The sequence below is a fragment of the Gavia stellata genome, chromosome 8 (assembly GCF_030936135.1).
Source record: "Gavia stellata isolate bGavSte3 chromosome 8, bGavSte3.hap2, whole genome shotgun sequence".
Lineage (NCBI taxonomy): Eukaryota > Metazoa > Chordata > Aves > Gaviiformes > Gaviidae > Gavia > Gavia stellata.
In genome coordinates this window covers 19,920,925-19,938,067 of record NC_082601.1, presented here as the reverse complement: position 1 = coordinate 19,938,067, position 17,143 = coordinate 19,920,925, and the positions used below count along the sequence as shown (strand labels likewise).

Below are 17,143 nucleotides of genomic sequence, written 5' to 3'. Positions count from 1 at the left end.
ATTTTATCTTCGACTCTTACTCTGTTACTTAGTCCTCAGATACTTGGAAAATAACACTGAACTGGAAAATTCATTGAAAGATATTCAGATGCCTTCAAAAAAAATCGGCTCCATTAGTGTCAAAGGATACAGTAAGTTCAAAAACATGTTTTACCTTTCTGTCCCCCTTTCACCAAGTGCTTCAAGGCCTTCTGCTGAAAAGCATGACAGAAAATATGGGTGTAGTAGGGATTGTTGCAGTTATTCAGCACTTAGAAGCAAGGCAAGATTTTATTTTCTTTTTGGACATCTCCAAAAATTCTATTTTCTTCTGAAATCCCAAAATACTCTTATCTAAAATATGCTTTTTCCCTAGTGTGGTATCTTGATGTTTTTGTGAAGAAGTGGTTTAACTCCTTTTTTTCCTTGATAATTACCTGAAAAACAGAAATGCCTAACACTACATTAAATAAATAAATAAATAAGAGGAATGGGGGGTGGAGCACAAAGCTCATAAGCATTGTTGAATTTAAATTAAATTATAAATTCAAGTAGGTCTTAATTTACAGGTACAAGTCCCTTCGGTTTGCGTTAGCAGGTTTGGACAGTAGAGAAGTTCAGTTATTACCAAAAAACGGACACGGAATCTAAATGGAAAAGCTTGCAAAATCATTTAGGCTACATTTCAACAAGATCACCTTTGACTTTGTGTCGGGGAATATTTGGATTGAATAGTCAAGTTCTTAAAAGCATGTTCATGCTCCAAGACTACATAAACCTCTGAATACAGACTAGAGTGAAATGCTAGAAAATGAACTGCTAATGCTTTTCTAGTGGTGCTCGTCTGAATTTGCACATCTGGGTACAGAAGCTTTCTTGGTGTGCCCCTAGGCTGAGGAACATCAGATAGACCATCAGTGGGAGGCCTGGTACCTGTCTACACTGTTCTTGCTCCAGCCTTTGCTACTAGCTTTTCTCTTAATGACAAACTTCTTGATAATATGAATATTCTTAATGGTATTATATTTTACAAACTGTATTGAGTTCTGTCAGTTGTTGTTAACTGTTCTTTTTGATGCCTCCCTCCTTCCACTGTTAACCTTATTTATATAATAACTCTCTTTATCTTTGTGTTTTCTGTCTTTTTTTTTCTGTCACTTTTTTTACTAGGGATAAAGATGAAATCTTCCAGGCAAGATGGAGGTTTAAAGATGTTCTTCGTGCTATCAGTTGTATATTCATCTTTTTATTCCTCTTTGTTCTTACTACTTCATCTCTTCAGGGTAAAAGTGTTTGGGTAAGGGGAATCTATTTTTGATGTCACAAATAGGAGAAATAAATCCATTTATGTAATCCTACTTACAAGTTCCAAGTCTGCTCACAAATCCGTGTATGTTATCAAAGAAGAAATCTGCTCCCATGACTGTAGAGTACACAGATTATGCAAAAAGCTAAAATTATTATTTTCATGTGTTTGGTTTAGATTGTTAATTTTTCAGTGGTTTGCATATTCATACCTGGACAAATTTCTGCAAGACTTGCACTCTGGCTATTACTGCAGTGCAGTCCATCAGCATTGCTTCATGTTTCCTTTGCAGCATCAGTTCTTTTAAAATTCATGAGTGAACAATCGAGCCAATTTTTTTGCAAAACTTACATGATGTGCATTTAAAATGTTCAGCTAACTCTCAGCCAACTTGGGTGGAAAGAGTAACACGGATGGAACCGGAATCAATGTTGCTTGAGAAATAATAGATATTTGGATATGTTTCTGGGATGCTTTACAAACTGTCACGCAACGCCTATCTGACAGGTTCAAAATATTGAAAATTTCTTCTTAGTGTGGGGAGAGAAATTTGAGTAGAGAAACATTTTTGAGCTAGTGTCAGATTTACCACTGTTGAGACTTACCAAGTTTTACATGTAAGCTTGTAATGTAGAACAATGTTACGAGACAGCATGTTGAGTCCCCAGATTTTATTATTATTATTATTATTGTAGACATTCTAGTTCCAGACTTTCTGCTAACTTAGCTGTAAAACATTTTTAAAAAGTTATTAGACTAGGTAGGAACTTTTACATATATGTATTAAGACAGTTCAGATTAAACTACTTTTTGATTTTTAGGGGGTAACTCAAATGTGCTCCTGTATGAATTGCAATGCATGTCACATTATTTCACTGGAGAACTGACCTAAGTCAAACTCTTCTTGCTTTTAGACCTGTGGTATCAAATGATATTGCCTCCCCATTTTGATTCATCAAAGAAGTACCCTCTGCTCCTTGATGTGTAAGTCTTCAAGTTACATGGCAATGTTGTGTTAATAATCACTTTCATCTACTTCAAATGCTCTTAATAAGGTCGGGAAACACAAAACTGGCGTGTTTTCTAATTACTTCTTGAAGTAGTTTTAAGAGGGAATGAAAAAATGAGGTGTATCCCAATTTGTGATAGATTCCTGTACTGTAAGATGATGTAATGCTTAACAAGCACATATTTTGCTGGTGGCAGTGAGGCAGATACATTCTGTATCTGATTTAAAAGCCAGTATGTTAGCTTTAGCTTAACTACTTCTCTGCTCTTAGAGTTCATTAGGAATAATACTCAATGAAATTAAGATTCCAGAATGAAATCTTGAGTAAGCCATGTATCCTAAAGCTGAAGTAGTGAGTGTGACGTTGCATTTTCTCTGACATTTGACTGTCAGCTGCTGTTGGCAAACGGCATCCTGTGGTCAGGATTTGATTTGCTGTTTTTTCATAAATTCACGACCATTAGCACGTGCTGTTTGGTCCATTCTTCCTCAAGAACTTCTGTTCATGCTGGTATGTTTTCTTCTAACTGGAAATTACTGAAATATAGTTATTCATTAAAATAGAATGTTAACCTTTTCCTCTTTTTACAAAAAGCTGACTCCATAAGGAAACTAGCTGTTAATTTTTAGATACATCTTTATATAATGTACTTTGGTAGCACTGCAATACTTTTTGATATGCCTATTGAACACTTTAATGAGCAGTCAGTGCTCTTTGCTTGTTAAGACTTACTTTGGTTTTGATTCTATTTTTATTGAGTTACCTGGGCCTTTTGTCAAGATCACCTCTGATTCATGATGATCTTGATATCAGAAATTCCTTCAGCAGTGTCAGGATCCATAGTGTACAGAAACAAAGTTTGATATACAGAATTCCTAACAGTTTTTTTTCATTGCTTTTAAAACCAGGAAAAATGGGTTATAGAGCCATAAGAGACACTCTTCCATTTCTTACTCTGTTGAACAGTGGCTAGAGAAGCGCACTGCAAACAGAATTTTATCATCCAGGCATGTAGAGTGTGATTTCGTAGTGCTCAAGTGCTTCCGAATATTTTAAAATAAAAAGTTAAATTTACAGTTTTGCTTCCTTTTTCTCAACCTGCATGACAAATAGTTTAAACTGTAGGGAACACTGATGAGACACTAGAAACGCAGAAAAAGATCTTTTTAATTTTCCTAAATGAAGGCTATTTGTTGATTTCAGACTTCAACCAAATAAATCATGGAACAGAAATAGTTAAAGAGCATCGCTTTGAAACTTAGATGACTAAATACGCCAACACAAAAAAGAATTTTGTTTGGATTTCTGATAAGCCACTTGAAGTCAGAATAATGAAGCTTTCTTATTAGAGCAGAAAGCAATAAAACAAATAAAATCCAGCCTGCTTTCTTGATTAACAGTTGATGTTTTAAAAAAGCATATTGCTTTTAGTGTCCAGGCAAAGCAGCAGTTTGGAGTCAGTCAGTGATGCTTTCTTGTGTGCTCAGTTTAATTTAAAAGTTTACCCTTCTTTAGTGGCTGAAAACTGTCAGCAATAATTGTATTTCAAATGCTTGCTGCGATGACATGTGGAGAGTAAATGCCTGAATTCTGTGGCACTTTTCACCCAGGTATGCAGGACCGTGTAGCCAGAAAGTAGATTATGCCTTCCGGATCAGCTGGGCTACTTACCTTGCAAGCACTGAGCAGATCATTGTGGCCAGCTTCGATGGCAGAGGAAGTGGATACCAAGGGGATGAAATTCTGCATGCAATAAACCGAAGGCTGGGAACATTTGAAGTGGAAGATCAGATAGCAGCAGCCAGGTGAGCTACAGTGAAATGGTCAACACCTGCTCCTTCTTTTATGTGCTTATTGTATAGGGGGGGAAAAAAAGGTGAAGGTTTTGAATGGTCATCTTGAAATTACTGGCAAAAAGATAACTAAATTCTACATTAATTTTGTATGCTGAAATGTGTAATTTATGGGCTAATCATCATTTTATGGTTAAAAAGAAAGATAAATTAATGCAATGCTGTAATAACAGATTTACCATATCCCTGGTTTTACAGAGATGATAGCTGTCACATGAGTAGAAGAGCATGCTACCAAGGAACTTGGAGCTGGAAGTTTTACTCCAAGCTTTTTGCAAGTTTCTGTTGTGACAGTTATTTGTATGAACTACTCAGCCTTTATATCATAGGTCATCTTCGTCACTTGATTTATGCTTGTAGAACCTCACTAAACCACCGAACGATGTCAGTATGAATCTCTCGGAATCACAAAGAAGTGATCTTATGGGGTTTGCTTTTTAGGATTTTAAAATGTTAAGGAGTTTAAACAAAGAGCATTTCAGAATCTTTTTTTAAACCCTGACTGGATTTACAGGCTGCAATTTGAGTATTGCTTCTCCTCTTAAAGTGAGGCAGGTGGTGAAATCTAACCTAATACAATACAAGTGTCAGTGGGTGTAGTTTGAGGGCTTTTACAAACAACCAGGTTTTGGCTTTTCACATGCACAGATGTTTTTCTGAATTTCTTAAAGACACACATGCCTGAAGTATTGTATATTTTCCTGTGTGATGAAGTGGGAGATGCTTATTTGTACAGTAGAAAGAGGCAGACATGATGGAAAATAGGCGCGTCTGTATAATGTCAGATACCTGCATTAAGCATTTAATTATTCTGTTTGCTTTTAGACAATTTTCTGAAATGAGCTTTGTTGATAAGAACAGAATAGCTATTTGGGGTTGGGTAAGTACTCAAATAAGTTTGGCTGGCTTATTATTTAATGGGACAACTATTTGTTGTGCTGCCGTGTGCGTGAGGTACTGGAGTACTTGGTGTGAGGCACCTTTGGTGTCATAGCACAGTCCAGTAACTGAACTGATGAAGTATATCGTGCAAGTGCCTGTATACATTGTCCCTTTGCAAGCACTCAGGAGCCTTTGAATCAGAAATTAGGACTACTAGAAGGATTAAAAACAATTTAAAGGGGTATTGCCAAGTTCCTATGTACAAGATGATCCAGTATTTAAAAAAAAACCCCAAGTATATATTCACTAGTGTCTCTTTGTATTAGTTGGGTGACTCTTAATTTAAAAAAAAAAAAAAAACAAAACTGCACATGAACCAGCTGCGTGGCATGGTGGTTGTGTTTTTACTAGCAGCCTGAAAATATCTAAATCTGCTATATTGTTGTGCTTGGCTGTATTTTATTTCAGCAGTACTTCCAACTAGAGGCCAGATTTCTCTGACTTTGATGTGTCTTTAAAACCTGTCACAGCAGAGGGGAGTATTTAATAGCATATACGTACCCCCTCAGCTGCACAGCTAAGTGCTTATGTAGTGTTAGCGATATTTGATTCAAACTCTGAACATTTCTCTGTTCCAGGCTGCTGTTTCACTGTTTTTTCTGGTGTCACGGGGAGTGTTCTTGTATGCTCTATTTAAGCATACTATGTTTAAGTATATGCAGGATTTTTTGCAGGATCTTGAATTAAATTGCTAACTGAAATTTGGTCACTGCTGGTAACAGGCACCAGTGGGTAAATTGCTTGATGGCAAGATGATGATGGTGGTGCCTTTAGTAGCTTTTCTTGTGGGAATAAACATCTCTGTGTTGTATGAAGCTAAGTGTAATAGTATTAACTTTAGTGGGAGGGGAGTTATTTCTACAGAAATGGAGGACTTAAGGAGTAAGATGGGAATGCATTATGGGATGAACAGTTGAAGAGCAGTGCTCTTTGGAACTAGGTTGGGGTTATGCATCCTAGATATTGAACCTGTGGGCAAACAGGTTTTCTTTATCACTTGAGTTTCTAGATTGTCAGTGTCTCATTGTCAGCCTGTCACTATGTACATTAATTTTGTTTGCCATAGATTCAGCAGTAATATCTTCACTGTGGCCAGGTTAGGCAACATACTTATACATGGGTTTAATTACTAAGTACATGCGTTACGTTGCTGATCTCATTGAGAGGACCTAAGTATTGAAGTTGGAGCAAACATTTAAGGGCTTTGAACTAAGATACAGACACATTTGCCTTTAATCTGGTTTCACGACAGGAACGAGACCCAAAAATTGCTCTTCTTTTTGGAAGTGGGTGAGCACATTTTCCTAAATAATCCCTTCAAACTACAGTGAGGGCAGTCGGTGGCATTGTTTAGGTATCTTGCTGCCTGCATGCTCCAGCGTGTCAGATACTTACTCATCTGTGTATCAGGCTAGACTGCGAGTGAATTTTGCTGTGCATAGCAAGGAGTGTGTTGCTGCACAGTTCCTCCCACAGACTCAGCGGAAGATCCTTCGCTCCCCAGTCACAGTCTTGCTCTTGACGCTTTGGAGGAGAGTTAGCAAGTGAGCTGCCGTAGGCCTGCTCTGAGGGAGTTGTAAATTTTCGGATGCCCTGGTGCAGCTACTCATCAGGCGCATTGTGGGCCCGAGCTCTGCTTCCACCCACTCCCCCAGCACGGAGAGGGACACAGCGGTTCAGCAGTGTCTTGTTTCCTGTCTTTCGCTGCTGCCTACGGTGCTACCAAACACTGTCATCCTCAGCTGAGTCACAGTTCAGCGGCGTTTGTGCCCCTCTTCCCCAGCGAGTTCTCATTCATCAGCGCCACAGCTGCCGTGCGCTGTTTGATGCCCGTTTCCCCCACTGAGCAGGCTGGGTGAGGTCTGACCCAAATTGAGAATGGAGTTCATTAATACGAAAAACGCTGAGCCTATAAATGTCTGATGAACCGTTTAGCAGATGGGCCCCATCCTTTTCTTCCCGACTAAAATAACAGCAATGTTTTCTTCTCAGTCTTATGGGGGATATGTGACCTCCATGGTGCTTGGCTCTGGAAGCGGCGTGTTCAAGTGTGGAATAGCGGTTGCCCCCGTGTCACGTTGGCAGTATTATGGTATGTGATGGCTTCCTTGTTACAAGGATTCCCATATGTCTTGCAGTGCACATGCTGCAAAGTGTTGATTCATAGCGCAGAACTTCGATTATCTACTAGATGCCATGTAAATGCCACTTGGTCTGTTTTTGTGAACTCATGGGTAGTGCATTTCGGAATTAAACCAATTCCCTAAATCCTGTTTCACATTTTAAAAAGTCAGATCCACAATTCCAGGTAATCTCTTTAACGTTTAATGAAGGCTAAATTATTGTAATATTTGTAGTATTACTGTAATGTGTCTGTGTATGTTTGCTTTCCAAAGCTGCCACGTGTTCTGAGAGCAGTATTATGTGTCAGAAATCCATTGCTATTAGACTTTGCTTCTTCAATGCTGCTTCTCTTACAAGAACGAACTGTGAGGCTTAACATCGAACTTGCATTGTAATTTACTCTCTTGAAGTAACAGAATAGGATTTGAATTGCCTTTGGGGTTTTTTTCTTTTTAGAGTGTAAAATTTGGATTTTATAGATCTACTTGATCTTAAGAATAGCTTGATGTGAGGAAAACCTGAACAAGTGGACAAGTCTGTACGTGCTTCAAGCTTATAGTGTATAAGATTGTAGTTGCATGAGGCTATAAATACAGTTACAGGGACCCTCCTCCCAGATTAAAAAAATTATATACCATTAAAAATATAGTATGTGCTGGTACAGTGTGACCACATTTTAACATTTTTCTGGTTTTGATTTATCAAAAAACATTCAAGGGAAAGCTTTTACCTGGCAACCTCTGCTAAATAAGGCATCATTTATCATTCTGCAGCTAGCACAGACGCTGTATAATAGTGTATTATGTGCTCTGGCTAATTCAACAGATCAAATCATACTGCCAGGTATTAGCAGTAGTCCATTGAGGACTTAGGGGTGTTTTCATAATGTTTTGGGCATGAATATCACAGTATGGCAGGAAATTTTTTTTTTAATGAAGATCAGGATCTCTAAAATTCCACTTACAGTTGATTAGATAAAGGAAAGGGTTATGGAGGCATGCATGTTCAACATCAGAAAAAAACAGTGCAACAACGCTGATGATAAGTCAAATGGACGTTAGAATATGGCCACAGAGCGTTGATTTGTATGGCTTGAAATAAAGCAGCAAATCTGCAAAAAATTTAATATGATACCAAGCTGAAAAATCTGTGGAAAATCAGAGATACTTAATTTTTACTATATATAACATAGAGCCAAGCAGAGTCCTAATCTACTGCTACAGTTTCACTTTACAGATTTTTAGTAGTAAACATTTAGATAAAATATCTAAGATTTTTTTTTTTTAATGCTAGTCATTTACTGCAAGATTCAGTAAGGTAACATTGGCACAAAGTATTTTATTAATATTCAGCATTCAGGTGTCCATGGCAACAAGAAGATTAAATATTCTGAATAATGATGGTTACCTACACGCCTCATTGTGGAAAACCTGTTTTTATGTTGTGTTGGGGTTTTTTTTGTTTTTTTTAATTTCCAGTATGCATTCTTATTGTTTGTATCAGTGGGTAAAATTTCTGGTAGACTGACAGACTGAAAATTAAGTAGCATATTCTGGTTTTGTTTTTTTTAATTGCAGATTCAATATACACGGAGCGATACATGGGCCTTCCTATAGCAAGTGATAATCTGAACAACTATAATGTAAGAAAGAAATCACTTTATTTCATTTTTTGAAGTGTGTTTCTTTTCTAAACCACGGTACTTTTCTTTATACAATCTAGTTCCTTCCCCAGGGGAAGAAATAAGCTTACTTATTCTTTCCAGCTATAACTGGTGCATTGTGCTTTTAGAGGCTCTAGTCTCATGCGTTTGGATTTGCATGAGGCAGTTACTTCTTGCTGTATGGTGTGGGTTTTCTGTTGTTTGTTTGGTGTGTTGGGGTTTTTTGTTTTTTTTACATTCAGTTCCATTTGGCTACTTTGCAGACTGTAGAACAAGCTGTAAAAAATGTTTTATTTTAATCACCAAGAAACAAATTTGTTTTAAAATTTAATATGCTCGTGGGCAAACTATGCTTTATCTTAAACAACATTTCCACCAAAACAAATGTACGCCAGTTCTTTCTGAAATGCAATTTTTTAAAAAATGGGTATTGTTTGAATTTTCTTGCTTTAGGAACCTGCAAGCTTTTTTCAGGGAAAGAAAGATTTCCTAAACACTAGGAAACTTTGACAGGTAGGCAAGTCTGTCTGTATTGTGATCATATCAAACAAAATGCAGAGCAACTGAGAGCCAGCAGTGTCGGGGCTGGAATTTTGGCCCCATCTGCACGAACACAGCATGTCCAAGATTTGGTCTAAAATGACTAATGTTTGCCTAGAAGTGAGGGGATTTCCAGTTGTTCTAACGGGAGCAAAAAACCTGTAGATTGTTTGTCCTCATTATGGCATGATGAACTGTTTGACATGCTTTTCTGTGTGCCGGCTGCTTTTTGTTGCCTCAAGAGCTTTTTGAAGTCACAGGTAGCTGGGTGTAGGGCAGAGCAGCCCAAGCCTTCTGTAAGGTTTTGTTAAATTTCAGATCTAGGTGGAAATACAGTGGGTATTGGAGAGCTGTGAGGGATCGGAGGGGTATTTTGTGCCCTGGTTATTGGGATGTTCCCCAGAGGTGTTCGCCATGGCGATGCTGGAGCCAAACACGGTGTCAGAGGAAAAGAGATGGGGCATTCTCTGTGTTTGGGTTGGTAAACAGGCTAGAAGACAGTTTAGCCTGATTGTGTCTTGATGCATTAAAAAATAAGTGTCATGGGGGGGAAAAAGGGTGGGGGTTGTTGCATTGATTTAAGAGTATGGTAAAACATATACATACATATATGGACTGAAACATCTGCTTTGACATATCACTCCAGTAATCTAGTTTTGTCAACTGCTATATCAGACATTCTGGTCAAAACTGAGGACAGTTGTAGTGACTGCTGGAAGACTTGGTGTACTGCGTCTGCCTCTTCTAACCAGCGAGCTGCTCGGGCCCACCGGGGACTGACCAGCAGCCTGCGGCCGCCTGCCTGCCTTTTTCCAAATGTGTCTCTTTAAGGCAGTGGGAACAGTAGGAGGCCTGCGAGGTAGCAGTGTAAATAGAAGTTCCTGTCGTCGTGCAGAACGAACGTTAACGCTCTGGGTGCACAAAGTCATTCACCAGCTTCACAGCACAGATGGCAACAGAGGACTGTTTAATCCTTTCAAGCCAGGAGTCGGATTTTCTTGGCATAGTATCCATTGCTGGCAATGGCCACGTTGAAACTGCCAGTACCAAAGAGCTAAAGGTTTCAAATGTGTTACTCGGAGGACTAATTGGGGAGAATGGTGGCTAGATGGAGGAGGGGTAATTCCACAGATCAGATTGTCACACTTTACTGCTCCTTCTAGAGATAGGAAAATGCAATTTAAGTCCTCATTCATTGTTAAAAGCCCCAAATAATGTATTACTTGGAATTTACTTTTCCATATAAACCTGGAGGGGTGGGGTAGCTCAAGAAGTGAGTTTGTTGCTTTTCATGTAGCTTCAATGGAAGGGTTGTGGGATTTTGTTGTTGCTGAAGACCCTTACTGACTTCAGCCCAGCATGTTCCTGGCTTACAGCTCCTTTGTTCAATGTCCCAATCCCAATAAGCAGCCTCCTGGTCCGTTGTCGCTGATGAGAGCTGTTTTCTGAACTGAATGTTTTTTAGCGAGTAAATGCAAAACATGTACCAAAAGCTCTCCTAGCTTGAAGCTGTTAAAGCGTTTTTGAACTGTTAACTTCATACTGTCAGGTTTGCATGCTGCATCATATATACTCTGTCCTACTGCGTCTGCTATAAAGCTGGCTTGAAAAGTGAAAGGTTGCATAAACTCTGTACTGTGTGCCCTAATTTAAAAGAAATGGGACTGTGTACACACCTGCTTAGGGAAGATGTGTGCTGCTAGGCACCTTCCTAATGCACAGAGTATTATTAAGGACTGTGAATATATAGCCTCAAGAAACTGGTTGTGGTAAGAAGGTTACACTCTACCTTTGTATTACTGTGACATTAGGTTTCACACTGAAGGAAGAGAATCTGAGAGGTTAAATACTCTTTGTCAAGAGTCAGGTCTGAGGGATGACTCGCACTCCTCTAAGTAGGTTAATTAGGTGTCACCAGTGCCTTTTAAGGTAGTTGTGAACTATTAAAAATTAGAGCTTTGTAAAAGAAAGGAGCAAGCATGGGTGGAGCTCCCAATGTAAGTGTGTAGGGATCCTAGGCTGAATGGCAGAGAAGCTGTCTGCCTGGGAAGAAATGTCCCTGATGTAAAAGCCTGGAGAATAAATCGGGGCAGAGCTCTAGAGGTCAGCTGCAGTAGCCACATAAAGCATACCCAAGAGACTGTTCAACTTGTGAGAAGATTATTTTGCCGTTCACTCTGAATTTGATATGCTTTTGGCAAGTGTTTGAAACAGTCATAGATTTGGCAATCTTTTTCTAGCAGATTTGAAATGTTCAGTCCTTAAGAACTGCTGCATCATTAGGTTATGCAAAACAGGGTACAATTTTGTAAATATGCCATCTTGTACTGATTTGACATTTGTTCTATTATCTGAGAATATGCTAAAGGGAGAGAGACCTTCAGTTTCAGCCAAACCTTAACTTGTTTGTGGAGTGCTGATAAAATGTTGACTGCTGTGCGATCTTCAGAAAAGCCAGTTACACTCAGCAGGGCCTAATTCTCAGTACTTGCACACATTACCTTTCCAGAACCTTTGTCCTGGCAGTATAACTATGAAACAGAAGGGGTAAATTAAGTGGTATTTATTTGCTGTCCACTTGAGGTTTGTTCAGCTGATGTAGCTGTTGCTTTGTGCTGTAACTATGCCTAACTTCAGATTTCTCCATATCTTGCAACCTTCTTTTTTGGCAAAAGTACAGTGTCCTTAAAGCACGTTTTAGGGAAGGGACTCTTCATGTTGAGTTGGGCACAGCAAGTGAGACATCACTTGCAAGTGACAGAAAAACCTGAGAAAGTATCTATCATCTCTTTCGTGTGTTCCTTCTTTCTGAAGTATTTTGTAAATAGCTTTGTTTTGTTTAATGCTTGGAGGGGAAAAATAGTGACATCCTTTTCTAAAACTGCTTTGGGAAAGTTGACTTCTCAGAAGCGTAGCTCAAGTCAGGCTTCTGCTCGCCGAAGGTTTGCTGTCCCTTAAACCAGCACTGATTTGCTGGAAGAAAGCTTATAAAGGCGATCTTACCAAGTCCCCCTCTGCACATGTGGGAAATCATTCACTTAAAGGATACTGCTTGGTTCTTTTTTTTTTTTTTTAACACCACTGGGCCATTACTTTCTGAATCGTTCTTTTGGTTGGCTGCTGTACCAGTGCTCCTCACTGAATCAAAGTCCTCTCTCCAGATTTTGGCACTCTCGTAACTATCTGTTCTCTTACTCCATGATACCAGCTCGTTTCAATGGATGGTGTCATGCTTCCAGTGTGCATGCATTTCCATATATTAGATGGGATTTCTGGTGCTCTGCAGCCTTTCAGTATCAAAAGAGGGCAGTTGCAATGTTACAGATTGGAGGGTGTTTTTTTCTTCCCTGCTGAACTTGTTTTTTATATTTGGTGGAATAACTACAAAGAACTCATTTCACTTATGAGAGGGTTGTGGTATGCTATTCTGCCATAACAAAAGGAATTTAATATTTATGCTTGCTTTAAAGATTCATCAGTGTACAAGAGGCAGAAGGAAATTACAAGACTTCTGTGTCTTGGTAATATAATTTATTTGACTTTTTGGGGATACTAAATGAAAATCCCTGTGCAAGGGTACAGCTTTAGTACAAAATGGGGGAGAAAAAAACAAACGAAAACACCACATTCTTTTGTTCCTAACTTTTACTGTTTTTTTTTTCCTTGCCATAGTAGTTTTTAAGTTCCTGTCATATACAGAAAAATTCCACGGGGATTCAGTCATTTTCAGCAGAGAACCCCTATAATTTTGCTAATAAAAGGACATTTCAATCAATGTATTTTTGCCCCATTATGCTTGTCGTCTTATCGAGCCTAAAATGTCTTGTTTTGTCCATTTTCTTCTTCCCACTCTCACGGCAGAACACTATCCTATTCCTTTTCCTTGCCCAAATTAAGTATCTTAACCTGCAATCCTTTCTTTCCTCGTTCTTTAGTACCTTGTCACAGTAGCAAGTCAGGTGGTTAGTATGTTCTAGGGACTATGTTGTTCCTGTGTTTTAAGTTTCTTGATTAATCTTAGTGGCCAATTATTATTTTCATCACTGTATTGTGTTTCAATTCCCAAAATGTAGCTTGACTTCTATTTATAGGTTTAATCTAGTGGTTTTTTCCTTCAGGCATTTCTGTATCATATTTGGGGGAAAGCATTGTTTTAAAAACTTCTTGTCAGGCATTTTTACTTGAGACTGATGAAATAACTAGCTCTGTTGACTTAATCACAGGTAAACTGTAGTGTACATTTTGGTGGGGAAGATAACATATGTAGTATCTGCAATACCTACTCCTTCCTATCATAGGATGCAATGTTGCCATGGCAACATTTTTTTTAACTTGTCTGCAGTCGCACAGGAAACCTATGGCAAGAGGCGTGCTGCAGGCTAACAACATGTTAGCAATGCATTAAATGTCTATCTATCATCATCTCACTCGCAAAACTCTTCCCCTCTGGAACTGCCTGTTACTTTGCAGACATAACCCTACAGTAATAATTGCAGGCCAGTGCAGAATGGTTTGAGTGAGCACAGTGCTTTTGGATATGGGAACGTGCTACTTGAGGGTGCAGTGGGGGAGCAGGGGTGGTTAGTTGTATCTGAAGGACCCCAGACTGTGTCAACAGGAATCAAAGTCAGTTGGTAGCAAATCATCTTCTAACAAATAGCACCTTTTTTGTTTTTTTTTTTCCTTTTCTTTAATTTCAGAGTTCAACAGTAATGGCCAGAGCTGAAAAATTCAAGGAAGTTCAATATCTCCTTATTCATGGAACAGCAGATGGTGAGTTGCAGTTAATTAGAGATTTTAGTATTACAGACAGGTTCGCAATTCTACTACTGACAAAACAAAAGCATGAAGGGGCAAGGCTGTTACATTTACGTCAATAAAATAATACTGCTTTCTGCAACTAATATGTGTTTCAGTCAGCAGTGCTGGGGAGTCTTCTGTGTTCGTTGTTTTGCTTTTCCCCCAGAGTAGTACAGAAGCAATTTTTTGTTTACCTTTTTCCTCTTTTTCTTCCACTTTTCAGATAATGTTCACTTTCAGCAAGCAGCGCAGATTTCCAAAGCTCTTGTTGATGCTGAAGTGGATTTTCAAGCAATGGTATGCTTCTGTTTTGTTTATCATCATACAAATGGGTTTGTATTATAAGCATAATTAATAGCAAAAGCTCCCTGTTGTTAGGTATAAATCAATTGCCATCTTAAATGAAAGTTTACATTCTTGCATTTCATGTTCAGTAACTGAAATGTTAACATAACGCACCCATGTATCTTCTGTACAAAAAAAAGTGCAAAGCAACTCCTTCTTGCCTTTGACCCTGTTTACCTAATCCTTCATTTTGTTCATTTTTTTTCTGTTCTCAGACAAACAGCCAAGCCAATCCCAATCTTTGCATATACCCAAAGTGCAATGAATAGTATCTTACAGATAGGATCTAAGGAAAGATTAACTTCAGCTAAGTCAACAATAACCTGTCCATCACTTCTGGTGTTTCTCTGTTGAACTTGTAAGACAAGTGGTTATTTGCCCCTTGTACATGGAAACTCTCAGACTAAGGTGCAAGCTCTTCCTTTCCTATCTTCTCCCAGTCCTTGGGGGAGCAGTGCTGAAAAGGATCAAGTGTAGATCAAGCTTGCAGGGCTTACAGGGTGCAGAGATCAGGCATCCCTCTAAACTGAGGAGCTGCATCTATCCTGCATGTGGACAAGCCACAAATTCATTTTGTACTTTTAGCATGACTAGATGGTATATCCCACACACACAAAGCAGGGACAGGAAGCTGCTGTGATACTTCTGTCACCACCATCATGTCTTTCCCGCCATGCTGAATTAGTAGCTTCATGCTGGGTTAATTTTAAATGTCTGCTCGTTTTTATGTCTGTCTTACCACATTTGATTTATGTCATTTAGAAGTAGCTAGAACTAACATTCTCTGCATTTTTTTTTTCCTGCAGTGGTATACTGACAAAGACCACGCCATCACCGGTCAAGCACATAAGCATATTTATACCCATATGAGCCGTTTTATAAAGCAGTGTTTCTCACTGCCCTAGCACCAGCATTTTGGTTTTTAGTGATGGTATGTCTCCAGAAAACTCTCCAGCTGATGTACACTGAGCCAGTATAAACTTCTGTGAATCAAGATGAGATAAGAGTCAGTTTTTGGGATACCTGTGTACACAATGAAATGCTAATCTTTATAATGATTTCTGTTGCCAAGCAACTACTGCATTTTTATTGATTGTGTTTAATCAGGTCTTAACATCACCAGAATGTAGGTATGTTGCAGACTTCTAGAAAACATGGTACTTGCTTGGATCAGTACCTCTTGGTATTTCAGTCTAAAAGAGAAACAGTCCAGTTTCTATATTAGGGTAATGAATGATGAAAATGTCACAGAGGAACCAATGTGGAGCTCAGTTGAGGACTAAAAATAATAATGTTTCCAACAAAAAATAAAATGAACCCTGTGATCATTTCTGTGAAAAAACTGATGAAACTTTAAACAGATTTTGCAGCAATTACCTAATGCCTTGATCAATTATTATTTTAGAAACAGTCTCAGGAATACTGCAGTGTTAATATTTTCTACACAGAGTGGAACACTTTGTTTACTGCAGTTCCTTGAGTTAGTATTTTCTCTGCAATCTCTTGGATTACAATTGTAGAAGTCTTGCAAGGAAAGCATGTAACCAGCTTTCACAAAGACTTTGAGTGATGCCTATTCAAACCACTGGTACTGAATTTCTTTGTTTCCTGTCATAGCACTGTGATTTTTGCTTACTTTTTATAGTCAAAAAGGCTGCTACTGTGGGAATCTGCACTGGTAAAATCTTATCTGGGAACTCTAGCAGCCCACCATTGTTTCTCTATGGAACAGAAAATCCTTTTTTTTTTTTAGAAGTTTCCTATTTACTGATGAATAGGATATATATGCTTTGCACTCAAACATAAACATTGCAATACAAACTAGCCCTCTCTTAAAGAAGTAAGGACTGGACTATAACTCTCATGTGAGCGTGCTATTCAGCAAACTTGCTTTTCCTCACAGCCTATAGCAGTAGACTTCTGCTTTATCTCCAGTGCTCCAGGTAGGCTTCTCCATTGGAAGATAAGATCAGTTTTGTTGAATTTCACATAGATAGAAAAGATGCAACCCACTTTTGTACTACAAACTGTGCTGCTTTAAAATAATAAAGACATTAAGTTACAAAAACAGGTGTAGTCCATATCATTGAAAATATTGCTCAAGAAATGAACTCGTAGAATTTTACAAAAATCCATTAATTTTGAGAGATACTTACGCTGAAGTTTCTGCTTTTGTTTCATGGTATCATGTAATGGAGTGTGACATGATTATCTAACACTTAGCTGCTTGATATTAGATTCCAGCATGTGATTCTGTATGTATTGTGGGTTATTGGTGACGTTAGGTGTGAATGTAAAAGTACTCATACAAATAGATAAAGCATAGGGGAGAATGTCAAGACAGTTTGTGCAGCTTGTCCTTCAGTGAGAAAGAGAAGGGGGCCTGAGGTGGAAAATAAGGTTTTGGGTTCACAAACAAACCAAAAACTCCCTGACTCACAAAATAAGGTTTTTTTGGGAAAGAAACTGGAGATGGGTAATATAATCTTGGGCTAAATTTATTAGTCATTCTAACATAGACTGGCACCACTGTTAAAAGTTCTATAGGATAGAGGCTATCGGTCGTCTCCAAGAGGTTACA

The 17,143-nt window shown here is 38.5% G+C and overlaps 1 protein-coding gene across 1 annotated transcript in view; it reads left to right on the top strand.

Moving 5' to 3' along the window:
• DPP4 (dipeptidyl peptidase 4) overlaps positions 1–15,467 on the top strand; it is a 39,907-nt gene extending 24,440 nt beyond the window's left edge. Inside the window, exons 18-26 of the mRNA XM_059820534.1 lie at positions 33–131; positions 2,200–2,269; positions 3,906–4,100; positions 4,974–5,028; positions 7,083–7,182; positions 8,792–8,856; positions 14,118–14,190; positions 14,441–14,514; positions 15,369–15,467. Coding sequence (XP_059676517.1) covers positions 33–131; positions 2,200–2,269; positions 3,906–4,100; positions 4,974–5,028; positions 7,083–7,182; positions 8,792–8,856; positions 14,118–14,190; positions 14,441–14,514; positions 15,369–15,467 — 830 coding nt within the window. The remainder of the gene's footprint in view (positions 1–32; positions 132–2,199; positions 2,270–3,905; positions 4,101–4,973; positions 5,029–7,082; positions 7,183–8,791; positions 8,857–14,117; positions 14,191–14,440; positions 14,515–15,368) is intronic.
• Positions 15,468–17,143: the final 1,676 nt, after the last annotated feature.